The following is a 15,207-nucleotide window of genomic DNA, read 5'->3' on the forward strand; positions in this document are numbered from 1 at the left end:
AGATCGGTATAGTGACTGCATAACTGTGCTCACCAGCCCCAATCCATCATTTGATTTCACCATCCCTTGTGTGATGGAATTGACAGTTCAATAAAGCCAACAGGACAAAATAGCCCTTATTAGGGACCCCGGAACCCTATACTCTCCCAGCATCCCCCACAGCATCCCTCGAGGAACATTGCCATGCTGACTTGGCATACTCACATGCTCCCACCAGATTCCTTTTGAGGGTGAAGAGCTGGTCCACTGTTCCACAGCTTGGACAGAATCCACATTACTCCTCCTGGATCTGAAGTTTAATGACTGGGTATCATCTAGTACCCCGGCTTAAACTTTCCTAGGAAGTCTGAGTAGTGTGATCCCCGATAGTTGAAGCACATCCTCTTGTCCTTCTTTTTGAAAATGGGGACCACCACAGTAGACTGCCACTCCAGATGCACAGCTCTCAATGACTTGCCTTCTCCTTCAAAGTCACCTGATGGTTAGCCAGGACCTCTTTGAGCCTGATCAATAGTCATTTTCTATGGTCTCTCTGAAATCCTCCCACACCAGGGTTTTTGCTTTTCTGACCACCAAGTCTGCAGCCCTTTTGGCCTGTCAGCACCTCTCTGCTGTTTCAGGAGTCTCCCATGCTAACCATACACAGAAGGCCTCATTTTTCAACTTGATGGCATTCCTCAACTCAGCTGTCCACAATTGGGTCCTTGTGTTTCCATCTTGATAGGCACCTATGGCCTTCAGACTGCAGCTCTTTGCAGCTGCTTCCACAATGGAGAGTTTAAACAAAGCACATTTGGACTCTATAACCCTAGCCTTCTCCAGGATGCGGTAAAAGCTGTTTCGGAGGTTGAAGTTTAAAGTCTTCTAGATTGGGGCTCCTCTCCATTGTTCCCAGGCTACCCTTACTACTCACTTCTGCTTTCCAGATTTGTCCTGGCACCTCCTCTACCATTTGAACCAAGTCACCAACAGGTGGTGATCAGTTAACTTCTTTGCCCCTCTCTTCATCCGATTGTCTATAACAAATGGCTGCAAATCTGATGATACCATTATGAAATCATAGATCTTTAGAATAAGGTGCTCTGGTACCAGGTACACTTATGAGCCACCTTATGTTCAAACATGGTGCTCATTGTGTACAAACAATGCCTAGCACAGATATCCAATAACAAAGCACCACTTGGGATTAGATCAGGGAAGCTGTTCCACTCAATCACGTCTCTCAGTTGTCTCCATCATTACCCACGTGGGTGCGGAAGTCTCCTAGCAGAACTATGGAATCCACAACTGGGACCCTTTCCAAGATCCCCATCAGAAACTCCAAGAAGGCCTGGTACTCCAGACTGACATTTGGTGCATAGGCAGAGTCCTCCCTTCCGTGACCTTCAGCCACACAGAGACAGCCCTCTTATTCTCCAGGACAAACTCCAACATGGCATCAACCAGATAGGGACTCCCGTCTGACACCTTACTCTTTGGGCAACTCCAAAATATACAAGAGTCCATTCTCCTTCAAAAGGTTTGGTTCCAAATCTATGCAAATATATATACTATATCTGCTTGGTATCTCTCTGCCTCACCCATCAACTCCAGCTCCTAACCCCAAAGACAGGTGACATTCCATGTTCTAAGAAGCAGTTAATGTGTAAGTGTTCCAGTCTCTGCATTTCACTGCCCCCACAGGTGACATTGCACCTATTCCATATTCCTCCAGAAGGTGGTGGGTACACAAGAGGGTAGTCCCATGTTGTGTTTCTGGGCTATGCCAAACTAGGCACCATGGTAGACCTGGCCACCAGGCACTTGCCTTGCCCTGGCTACAGGAGGATACCCCGGTAACCCATTAGCAGGCAGGATAATCTTATTATCTTTGTGGAGTTGCATTATTAGGAGCTGTGAATCTCTCTTTGTATGACCCCTCACCTGGGAACAGTTTGCTTTGGGAGGCCCTACCAGGAGTTTCTGCTCTGGACAACATAGCTCCCAGGTTCACAGAAGCCCTCAAATTTCTCTACCATGATAGGGTGGCATTTCAAAGAGAGGAAAAAAAACACAGTTGAACCCCAATATCTCAACTTAAAAAGCTAGATATCAAGGAGACAGTCATCCCATATGCTCTTACAAACACATATGATGTGGGCATGTTTGGTAATCCCTCCACAATCTCCAGAAGCATTCTGCACATCTACCTCAATGTGGCAGATAACAATATGGTCAGCTACACCTTACCTTCCAATAAACTCCTGGAGCAAGAAGAATCATCTTTTGGAGTTCTGGGTACAGAGTACAACGCTAACACCCTCTTGTAGCACTATCCTCAGAGCAAATACTGGACCTCAGCTACATTTTTTTCTCATCATTAGTTGCAACACATAAGCAAATGTCTGCTGCATTCTACAGAGTTACTGTCCATCACAAACTACACAAGTGGACCTTAGCACGGTGTCCAATTTAAGACATCATCATTTTTCACTTTTTTTTAGTCATCAAGCATTACTCCATGTCTTATTTTGGTAGTCACTTATTGCACATTACTACTCAATTATCAAATTGCTCTTATCACTTTTCATTCATCATTATGCACTCTTCACATGTTGAGTCAAAAATGAGTAATGAGGAATGACAAGTGATGTGTGACATGGAGCAACACTGGAGAAGCAAAATGTGATGGTAACTTTCTTACATCTTGCAAACATTGTCAAGCTTTAAGCATGTTCATCACAAGTCTTAGAGACCAACCTCACAGGTAAAATCAATATGATCTCCATGTTACTATAGTAAGTCCATCAGGCCTTACCAACAGAAATGCTCAGATTTTTGTACAAAAGGAATGTTTAATTGTTTGGTTGAAATTTTACTTGTTTTTTCTGCCAGGGAAAACTGCAGTAGAACAGCTTTTTTTACCTGTGGCATGCTATGTTTATAACGTGATGCATCTCACTACACATCTTCTTCCATAAATAAACTCATTATATCTAGTTACCCATATTAGCAAAGTTTAGTGTATGGGAATGTGACTTGGCCTGTTACAAGCTTTAGAGGAACATTAGCAACCAGGTGGTCCTAGATCACAGGAATCTTGTACTCCAAAGAATGTTTCTTATGTTTAGCAGGATCAGTGCCTCTGTTTTCACTCTGCTCGTGGTTTGGAGTAGCAGAAGTGTTGCCATTTCTGTCCTAAAATGTCTAATCATTTCAAACTTCAACATTATGACATAGAGACTCTGGTTTCTTACATTCATCTAATCTAATCTAAGCTAATCTAATTGAATCATTTAAAATACCTGAGTAATTAAATTTGCACAGGTAAGAGTACATTTGTACACGATGATATCTAACATAAAAAGGCACAATGCATTTATTAAATTACTATCTTCTCTCCCAATATAACAGCAATAAAAAACAAGAACAAAACCAATGAAAAAATACATTATGACATTTATATTAAATATCCTAAATAGTTGAGTTTAAAGTGCAGGTAGTTATTTTGAGCATGTACTTTATAGCGTACTGAGTGATCTTGTATTTCATCTTGTTGCTTTGAATTATGCTGGTGTTTGGCACAAAGGATGTAAGGATAGATTGAATATTGGAGCAGCTGGGGAGTTAGGCATTTTATTTCCATTTCTGGTGGAGCTGTTGATATAAATTTGAAAAACAATTTGTGATATGTTTGAGATGTTTATATGCACTCATGTAAGTGCATATAAATTGATTTTTTTTTTTGCTGTAGTGTTTTGAATAATACAATTCATTTTTAATTAAATAAAATGTATTTTAATGTTGGACATTCTTATTTTTTTATCTTTTAATTCTTAAACTGAATTCTTGTGGGAATTTATAATCTACTTTTTCTCAAGTACAACCCCGCCAACAGTAATTTATATAAAACACACCATAATGAAACAGAAAGTGAAAATGTTTTGAAAGCCAAAGTTACCAATATGAATATTTACATTGAAGCGTACAACTTAATTATAATGCAGCAAATTATAGTTTAGATTTCTCAGTTACTTAACAGTCTTATCTATTACTTACCATTAAAAGCTTTTCCAAACAAAATTATAATTTTCTCTGATGTAAAGTTTTTCATTTCATATTTACAGGCCTTACACTCTAAAAGAAAACGATTTTCTTCCTATGATTGATGAAATCATAAATTTTGGAGGCAGTGACATTCACTAAAACACATTGTCTTAATGTAAAGTTTCATTAGCCACGATTGTTTGCACATGAAACTTGGTTTCTGCTGTCCTCTCTTGAACAAAAGCATCTTTTATAAGAAATCGACCAAACGCACTTTGAGGTTTGTAGCAATTATAGTACAGAACTTTCTCCTGAAAAACACCCTTATTATTAATGTTAAAAAGCACAACTGGAAAAACCCATCTTTTTGTTTTTCGTTCTAGCCTGAATATTGTGGTGCTCATTACGAATTTGTACTTTTTAGTGTACTGTTTATCGTGTACTGTGCCTATGGGACTAATATACACGTGGTTGTGTTCACTGTCTTCTTATGTAAATACAATTGTTTTTTGCTTTTATGTTATTTAGTGTGTATTTAAATGCTGTTAAACTGCACTTTGTTGTGTGTGAATTTCCCCTTGGGATTAATAAAGTATCTATCTATCTATCTATCTATCTATCTATCTATCTATCTATCTATCTATCTATCTATCTTACTAATTTGAATGGTATTTTGAAAACGTTATTTAAGTGCATTGTGAAAGCTGTAGAGCAAAAGGAAATGTCTAGGAAGTGACTAAACAGACCACCAGCTTGAAATTGTTTCCCTGTCTCTCTATTAAGTTGGTCTCCATAAAGGCAATGGCATGATCAGATACCAAGTGCTCGATTATTAATTGATCACTAAGAAAGTAGCATTCATTATGCATGAATATCAAAGAAACAAACTCAAGCAAATGTGTCATGTGTAGATTAAATTCTTTTATTCCTATAACACCCTACTTAATGCAACACTAACATTTTAAAAAGATTTATTTTAGTTAACCCTTTTTCCTTGCTCTTCCAGAGTACAGGAGTGAGCATCACATTGTTTAACAAAAGTCTAAATTCAGTAGGAATGCATTATCTATTATGGTTGAAAACATCTCAACATTCATTTGTCATTACAAAACTTCTTCTGTGTAACTTTATTCTATTAAACATTTCTATCAAAAACAGAAAACATCAGTAGTGCATACATGTGTATTGTGTTATTATTAAGATATTAAGAAAGTTTACTTATTTTTCTTAAATGATTAATTTACTTTTTCCAGTAGTGCATACATGTGTTTTTGTGTTATTATTAAGATACTAGACATTAAGCCCGTTACAATAACGGGCGCTAGAACAGTATTGCATAAACATTAGTAGGAACAGTCTATATTAAATGGCAAGGGACCTTGACCTCATTCTTATTTTTGTCTTAATTTTTTTTTTGTTAAAAATATTTTTGCAAGAAGCCTAAAGTAAAATAATATTAAAAATAAAATAGAAATGTATATGACAATACAGTAAGTATAATTAATATTGCCTTAGTGTAAAACTTTGTAACAATCTGTAATACACAATATCTGAAGAAGATATTTAGGAAAAAGTTTTTGTTCTCATGAAATTTTTCTATAAAATTTAATGATAGACAACATTTTTTGTAAATACTCTGAGTTTGGCAACAGTTTGCCTTGTTCAGGACCATCTACAACGTTGACAACAACATCTGTAAAACATCTTGATAATGCAACATATAACTGACTGTGGCTGAATACTGGTTCTGGCAAGTAAATGCCAACTTTTTCTAAGGTTTACCTTTAAGTTTTATTAATTGTAATGGCAAAGGCTAATGTAACTGGAAATTGTCACCTTCTTAAGGTAAAGGGTGAATTAGTAGAGGATGGAGCCAAATCAATGCGGGGAATATTGTGACGCTCATTTTCTTTTTCTTCAATCGATCTATTTGCTTGTATTTTTCTTTGTCTTTCAGCCTTTCTTTTATTGATGTTTACTTGCTAAGCTGACCGTTCTTCCAGGAGATGTTGCTTATATATACGATTTGAGTGTCTGTGTCTTTTGTCCTATTTGACGTGTCCTTTTATTTGGGTGGCATGTTGTTAGTAGATAGTTAGTTAGTAAACATGTGCGGGACAGTATGTGTGGCGTCTCCCCAGCAACGGATTTTATGTGCGCGACCGCGTCTACCCAATCAGCACTCTCCCCAGCAATGATGTCCTTTATTTGCTTATCATGCGTGGCCGCGACTACGCCATTCACTGTGTGCACAGCTTTCAGTGTGTGTGCGTCCACGGTGCCATGCGCATCACACCGAGCCCCACGCATGCGCACTTCACCAGAAGACACACACACACACACACGGACACCTGGTCGCACACAGGGGTTTTATTAAAGAGGACAGATTAAGAAAGTTTCATTATTTTTCTTAAATGATTCATTTACTTTTTCACATATACTTTTTATTACACTATCATATGAAAAGTTTCAGAAGGTTTGAAATTATATACTTTGACTTAACCTTTGCATTAGTAAAAGCTCCAATTAGAATAAAGCAATGTCAGTTGTTTATATTAATACTGCAGTATACAGTGTATTTAAGTGTTTTGTTTTTAGAGCTTTATTACACGATTTACTGTTTTTAAAGAATTTAGATTTTTGTTCTGCTGAAACTGTGTTTTGTTTCTAAACTTAGAATTGTTTTCAATTTAGGTTTTTTCTTTTAAAATCTTCAAAATACTTAACAATTGAAAAAAAGAGCAAGTGGCTTAGAAATCAAATGTGCAGAAAACTTCAGCAGTTATAAATAAAGAATATCAGAAAGAAGTGATTTGATGTGGTCAATCGATTTTAAAGAATCAACAATATTTTTAATGGTTGGTATTCATTTTATTAATGTGATGTATGTTTATGGGTGATGATCAGTTAAAATTTTTAGTCAATAACTACCAGTGGTAACAAGCCAGAAACAAGTAACCACGGTGGTTAAATGCATTATCCATCCTAGTGTGACAGAGATCTTGTTCTTCTCTTTTGGCTTCTCCCATTAAGGGTTGCCACAGTGGGTTGTCTTTTTCCATATCTTGTCCCATCCTCTGCATCTTCCTCTGTTACCCCAATCACCTGCATGTCCTCTCTCACCACATCCATAAACCTTCTCTTAGGCCTTCCTCTTTTCCTCTTGCCTGGCAGCTCTATCATTAGGATCCTTTCCCCAATATACCCAGCATCTTTCCTCTGCACATTTCCAAACTAACGCAATCTCGCCTCTCTGACTTTGTCCAACTGTCCAGCCTGAGCTGACCCTCTAATGCACTCATTTCTAATCATATCCATCCTTGTCACTCCCAGTGTAAATCTTAGCATCTTTAACTCTGCTACCTCCAGCTCTGTCTCCTGCTTTCTGGTCAGTGCCACCATCTCCAACCCTTATAACATAGCTGGTCTCACTACTACCCTGTAGACCTTCCCTTTCATTCTTGCTGATACCCATCAGTCACAAATTACTCCTGACACTCTTCTTCACCCATTCTACCGTGCCTGCACTCTCTTTTTCACTTCTCTTCCACAATCCCTGTTACTCTGTACTGTTGATCCCAAGTGTTTAAACTCACCCACCCTTGCCAGCTCTACTCACTGCGTCTTCACCATTTCACTGACCTTCCTCTTATTTACACACATGTATTCTGTCTTGTTCCTACTGACCATTCCTCTCCCCTCTAGAGCATATCTCTACGCCTCTAGAGTCTCCTTAACCTGCTCCCTACTCTTGCTACAGATCACAATGTTTTCAGCAAACATTATAGTCCACGGGAACTCCTATCTAATCTCGTCTGTCAACCTATCCATCACCATTGCAGATAAGAAAGGGCTCAGAGCCAGATCCCTGATATAATCCCACCTCCACCTTGAATGCATCTGTCACTCCTACCGCAGACCTCATCACTGTCACATTTCCCTCACACATATTTTGTACAACTGTTACTGTACATATTTCTCTGCCACTCTCAACTTATTCATACAATACCACAACTCCTCTCGAGGCAACCTGTAGTATGCTTTCTCCGGGTTCACAAAGATGCATTGCAGCTCCTTCTGGCCTTCTCTATACTTCTCCATCAACACCCTCAGAGCAAACATCACATCTGTGGTGCTCTTTCTTGCCTTGAAACCATACTGCTGCTCACTAATCATCACCTCCCTTCTTAACCTAGCTTCCACTGCTCTTTCCCATAACTTCATTCTGCTCTGCACATCTCCTTTATTCTTAAATATCGGCACCAGTACACTTCTTCTCCACTCCTCAGGCGTCCTCTCACTTTCCAAGATTCCATTAAACAATCTGGTTAAAAACTGCACTGCCATCTCTCCTAAACACCTCCATGCTTCCACAGGTATGTCATCTGGACCAACCATTCTTCATCCTCTTCGTAACTGTCCTTACGTCCTCCTTGCTAATCCATTGCACTTCCCGATTCACTATCGCCACACCATCTAACCTTCTCTCTCTTATTCTCTTCATTCATTAGCCTTTCAATGTACTCTTTCCGACTGCTCCACAGACTACTAACCCTAACCCTCCTCACTTTTGAATACATTTCCATCTTTATCCTTTATCACCCTAATCTTCAGCACATCTTTCCCAGCTTGGCCAATCGGTACAGGTCCTTTTCAGGTCTTCTCTCCTTAGTGTCAAGCCTCTCATACAACTCATCATACGCCTTTTCCTTAGCCTTCACCACCTCTCTCTTCACCTTACGTCTTATCTCTTTGTACTCTTGTCTTCTTTCAGCATCTCTCTGACTATCTCACTTCTTTTTTGCTAACCTCTTCGTCTGTATACTCTGCTGTACTTTCCCATTCCACCAATATGTTTCCTTTTCTTCTTTCCTCTGTCTAGATGTCACGCCAAGCACACTATTAGCTGTCATGTATACTACTACTGCTGTAGTTGCCCAGCTGTCCGGTAACTCTTCACTGCCACCCAGTGCCTGTCTTACCTTGTCCCTGAACTCAACTTTGCAGTCTTCCTTTTTCAACTTCCACCATTTGATTCTTGGCTCTGCCCTCAACATCATCCTACAGACCATCATCCTATGCTGCCTAACTACACTTTCCCCTGCCACCTCTTTGCAGTCTTCAATCTCCTTCAGATTGACCCTCCTGCATAGGATTTAATCTATTTGTGTGCATCTTCCTCCACTCTTGTATGTCACCCTATGTTCCTCCTTCTTCTAAAAATAAGTATTCACCACAGCCATATCCATCCTTTTCGCAAAATTCATTATCATCTGACCTTCTTCATTCCTCTCCTTGATACCATACCTAGCCATCACCTCCTCATATCCTCTGTTCCCTTCACCAACATGTCCATTACAATCCGCTCCAGCCACCAATCTCTGTCCCTTCGGTACACTGTCCATCACTTCATCCAAAACACTCAAGAAATCATCTTTCTCATCCATCACACAACCAACTTGGGAGACATATGCAACAACAATCATCATCACACCTTCAATTTCCAGCTTCATAATCATTAATCTGTCTGACACTCTTTTCACCTCCATAACACTCTTGACATACTCCTTCAGAATAACCCCTACCCCATTTCTCCTCCCATCCACACCATGATAGAACAATTTGAATTCACCTCCAATCCACCTGGCCTTACTCTCTTTCCATTTAGTCTCTTGCACACACAATATATCAACATTCCTTCTCTCCATCACATCAGCTAACTCTCTCCCCTTACCAGTCATACTGCCAACATTCAAAGTTTCTTAGTTCCATTCCATTCCATTTACCTTCCTGTTCTTACTCTGCCTAAGAACACACATCCGCCCCGATCTTCTCCTTCTTCGGCCAACAGTAGCTCAGTTTCCACCAGCACCCTGTTGGCTAACAGTACTGGTGGTGGTCATTGTTAACCCGGGTCTCAACCGATCAGGTATGAAATCTGTATTGTTGTTCGCATATTTATCTGACAAAATTTTACACGGAATGCCCTTCCTGACATAACCCTTCCCATGTATCCGGGCTTGGGACCAACATAAAGATACACACTGTTTTGTGCATCCCCTGTGGCTGGGTTAATAGTGTGACAGAGATCTGAAGTCTATTTTATGAGTGTTAGGTACAAAGTAGATACCAACACCGGATGTAGCACCAGTTCATCTATGACCATATTCCCACCTAAACTCTGTTAGGATGGTCTCGTCTAGAATCACTAGTTAGCATGTGTCTGGGGTATCAGATAAAACCAAAAGGCCCATACAAATCCTGTACAAGGACAGCAGCACTAACCAGTACATGACTGTTTTACTCTGACATTTTCATTATATTTTTTTCCCATAATTCATTATCTTCATCCCCATGTCAAATTTAACCTTCATCACCTTTCTGGGATGTTAACTTGTTAAAATGAAACCTACTGTATTTCTAGAAAAAATTATGTGGATAAAGCAGCTAAGATACACTTCACTGGATGTTATTTTGATTTTCACTAGAGTGATGTGGCATAAGATGCAAGAAACAGAGTTCATTGGAGGTCAAGACAGATCAATAATTCCATTATAACTGGAAACATGTTAAAGTATATGAAAAAGTCAAAAAGCAGTAATACTGTTTCTTTTGAAAAAAAAAAACTTAAATTGCAATGCACATTATTCAAAAATAAAAGAACAAAATACATAATGTGATTTTTTCAATTAATTACAACATTGGTCCAGGTAGTTTGTGCCTCACAAATCAATACCATAAAATGTATTGAAAAAGTTTATACAATAAAAGGTCTGGTTTTACTGAAAACATTTAAGAATGTGAAGTTCCTTTCATCTTTTAATACAAAACACACTAAAGCTTTTCAAAAAAGCCAGTGTGGAATTAGCTTGACGAGACTGCAAGAGAAATGTCAGTAATTCAGTCTAAAATATGAGGTGTATTAATGCTCTTAATGCTTGAGGCTTCATGCTAAGGTACTAATGAGTATAAATCTTCTAATTCCCAAATTAACTGACAATCACAAGACCAAGTTAGTCAGTGGGAAATGAGGGGGCCTTACTTTGACGCTCATAGTTAATGTTATCTTGTTTTTTTTTTTTAACAGTGTCCTTTCTAAATCCAAGTTGAGTGCTCCTCTCCAAACAAACCAAAGAAAAAAAATACGGTGACAGCAACGTTTGACCCACCGCTCCTCTTAGAAATGACTGATTCTTTTGTCCTACTGTCAAAACAAATGTGCTCAAAAGCTCAAGCCCCCTTTTTTTCTTGCTCATCTGCAAGAGCTTAGGCAAGTCTTTTAAAAAGACATGCTCCTACTAATTGGGTCAGAGATTTAAGCAGGGCTAGCTTGCTGTTCTACAAGCCTTAGAAGTCAGGGAACAAGAAAGAGAATCTAAAAACAAGACAGGTGGCAAGAATTTAGTATTTAATTGTATTGGAGAAGCAATAATGAAAATAATTTTAACTACGTGTACTGCCTGTTCAAGTGGATACAGAGAGAGAGAGAGATAAAGTCAGAGAAAGCATTGCCGTTGTCCCTTAACCCTCTGTGTTTAACAACTTTGTTTCACAGAACCACAAAACATTTCCTTTATATTTAAATGTAATTTCATCTAAAGGCTTTCGACATATTCTAACATATATGCCGAGTTGTCAGTAATCCATTTTAAGTATAATTCTCTTTTCATTTAAATACACTCAGATATATTCTGAGTATCATTATGGTTCATTGTCTTTAAACCCAGTGACTAAGGGTATGATGGGTACAATTACCTCCTCTAACATAACATGCGTAAAATATAAATGCCCTTGTTAGTAGAAAGGAAAAAATGAAAATTAAATATATTTCTCTGTGAATAGAAGAGACATGGTAGATAGATAGATAGATAGATAGATAGATAGATAGATAGATAGATAGATAGATAGATAGATAGATAGATAGATAGATAGACAAAGTTTTTATTAAACCTGAAGACCTTCGCAAAAAGTCCGTCCAGCAATCACATCATAATGTGTTAAAAATTCCAGTTCAATATATAATGCAACCAACAACTTAACAACTTTGCAAGGTTATTATTGTTGCATGTAAACCTCAATTATAACAATAATAATAATCTCAATACCCACTGAGAATAAATGATTAACACCAACCCAGAAGTAAGCCATCCTAACTCATAACAAAGCGTGCTAAAATACTTAAGCATATATAAAAGTCCATACTGTACTATAGGCCCAAAGATACACAAATCAGAAATGGCAAATGTAAAGCTTTAAAGCATGAGGAAAATTTCACTACTGGACTTTATTACACTATCAGATTCTCCGAAGGGTAATTTGTTCATTTGCATGCCTTCTAAATGCTAATAAAGTTTACAAATGTTTTCTTACAGTTCCAGGAATGTGGATTCAGATTCCAAGTCATCTTCTCCTTGTGTCAGCATGATGCCTTCTTCAGAAGTTCCTGATCCCTAAAATCCCTAAGTGAATCTAAATTACCTTGTTAGAAATGAGTGTGTGTGTGTATGTGTAAGTTTGTAAACGTATCCTATAATAAATCAAAATCACATACAGGGATTAACATGAGAACATGCAATCAGTTTTTATGAACGGGCAATTAATTTCATAATAGCTTTTTAATCCCTATTCTCCTAACTTTTGTTGGGTTGAAGGTCCCCAAAGAAATGCTACCTACCACAATACTTGGCAATTTAAAATATCACTCCCTGTGGAAAAAAAACAAAAAAAGAAAAACATTTTTTTGTATTAGATTAGATACAATTTTATTAATCTGATGGGAAAATTCTAATGAATACAGCAGACAGAAACATAAAAAAACAAGAATACAGACTTACAGGACAGATATAACATACAATCAATCAATTGATAAATAAATAAATAAATGTAAATAAAATTAACAAGTACATCGGGTGAAAGCATTGAATTGCCTGATAGCAGTGGGCAGAATAGACCACCAGAGGTGATTCTTAGCACACCGTGGGTGAGTGAGCCTGTGGTTAAAAGTGATCCAAGAGAGCTCCCCGTGGAAGGGATGGAGGGGATTTTTCATGATGGCATCAAATTTTGCCATAATCTTTTCTACAACAGCCTCCTCTTTGTCCAGGGTTCGACCTGTGATGGAGTAGGCTTTCCTGATATGGCTGTTCAGGCATTGTGCTTCTTTTCAGCTCAAGTTGCATCCCCAAGAGAATGCAGCTTTGAACAACACACTGGCTACTACTGACTCATGGAATATTTCCAACAACTTGCTGCATACATCAAAAGATCTGACTCTCCCTAGGAAGTATAGTCTGCTCTGGCCCTTTTTGTATTGTCAGATCAGTTCAGTTTGTTAGTTATGTGAACCCTCAGGTACTGGAAGCTGTGCACCACTTTCACGCCCTTCCCTTGATGCACCATTCAGGGTCTCAAAGATTCCTTGGCACACTGGAAGTCCACCACCACCTCTTTTGTCTTGCTGATGTTGCAGGTACTGTACTCTGTATTTTATTGTTTATTTGAAATTTACCCATATCTAGCCTCTGTGATCTAATTGAATAACTAGCTTTAAAGTGACAGTTAATACTTTATTTACTTTGTATTAATTCCTTTCAGTTTTGATCTCTTCTGTCATACAATTGGCCTCCTTTTGTTTAAACTTTAAGACAATAATAGTAAATAATAGTAAAAGTAAATAGACGCAAGATTCCACTTTTGTACATCTCCAGTGAACAATGGAAAATTTTCCATCTGTGTGAGATGCGTTTGGGAATATGCCAACTCCTGGAAAAGAGTGGCTTATTCCCTGAAGGCAAAGAATGCAGCTGGTCTAAGTGGTGGTGTACAAGTATCTTGAGGTCTTCTTCACCAGAAGTAGAGGTGGTCATGAGATAGAGCTAGATGAGATAGATTGTGTGGGGGCTTGTGAGGGGGCCAGGGTTATCTGTGAAGCAATTCATAGCTTTTGTAACGTGCCACCCACATCAGTAACAGTATTGGCAAAAGTGATGGGAGTAAAGTATAATCTAATGCCAATTCTAAAAACTGTAAGGCTTGAATGGGCCATTATGCAAATCAGTTCCTTGTTATTACTGCTCCACAGCCCACCACAGGATAAAAGTGTCCCTCAACCTCAGTCATATTTTAGTTGTACCATAGTGGCTGATCCTTTAAAGGGTAGCAGTCATAAATACAATGGAAATTATTATTTAAGTGCAACCATGTACCAAGAAAGACTGAACAGTCTCACAATTTTGTCTAAAAAATGTAGTGTGTGCATCAAGGGATTTTTGCAGGTGTTATTAATGATTCACAATAGCGAAAACATGGCTGTAGATCCTTCAAAAATTAGTTCAGTAAGATTATACCTATTATTTACTATATTTGTTTTATATTATGTTGAAAGGATGTTTTGTTGCATTTGGTTTACAGTGTTATAAAATACAAGGCTATAAACCTTTAGATTTGGCTTTATATGTAAAAAGTACATACTGGAAATGTTTTGCATTTGGGTTTAAATTTTACACAATATTTGTTGATCATTTTTTGAGTTTTGTTTAATTTTATAAAATACATATTGATAATATCCAGTTAATAATGCTTGTGTTTAATATTGTAAATGTATGGCTGAGACCCAATATTCTGGGCCTTGTCATGTATGATAAGCCCATAGGGGCAGCTCACTCAGTTTAACAAACATTGTACTTGACCATGGTGGTTAACCGAGAGCTAAATTATCAGACAAATCTATCTATTTACTGCTCAGTCTTCTTACTGAAGGAAAGGGATTGTAAGTAATTTTCTGGTGAGGGTGAAGAATTCAGAAATACAGGAGGACATCATAGAAGGACTACTGCTTCTTTAGATCAGAATGAGCCATTTAAAGTGGTTTGGTCATGTAGTGAGAATCCCTAAAGAGTACCTTCCTTGGGAAGTATATGAAGCCCAGACACCTGATGAGAAACATTGCATAAACCCAGTACATTTTGGAAAGATCATATCTTTTAACTATCTTGGAAAGTTCATATGGATAGAGAAACAAAATCATCCTAGCACTGCATGCCTTTACCAAGATACTTACCAGAATAACCAGAACAAAAATTATGAAAAACCTGTCTTATCTTATGTTCTTCTTTCTATGGGTGTACACTTTCTTTTTGTCTTAAGTTATTATAAGGCTGAAAAAGTACTTAACTTATAGTT

General features: G+C 37.9%; 1 protein-coding gene across 1 annotated transcript in view; it reads left to right on the plus strand.

Moving 5' to 3' along the window:
- The first annotated feature begins 402 nt into the window (after positions 1–402).
- Positions 403–15,207, plus strand: part of LOC120529885 — a 50,973-nt gene continuing 36,168 nt past the window's right edge. Inside the window, exons 1-4 of the mRNA XM_039754101.1 lie at positions 403–481; positions 725–828; positions 2,085–2,284; positions 13,344–13,495. Of these exons, the coding sequence (XP_039610035.1) occupies positions 403–481; positions 725–828; positions 2,085–2,284; positions 13,344–13,495 (535 nt within the window). The remainder of the gene's footprint in view (positions 482–724; positions 829–2,084; positions 2,285–13,343; positions 13,496–15,207) is intronic.

Source organism: Polypterus senegalus, chromosome 5 (genome assembly GCF_016835505.1).
Source record: "Polypterus senegalus isolate Bchr_013 chromosome 5, ASM1683550v1, whole genome shotgun sequence".
Taxonomy (NCBI): domain Eukaryota; kingdom Metazoa; phylum Chordata; class Cladistia; order Polypteriformes; family Polypteridae; genus Polypterus; species Polypterus senegalus.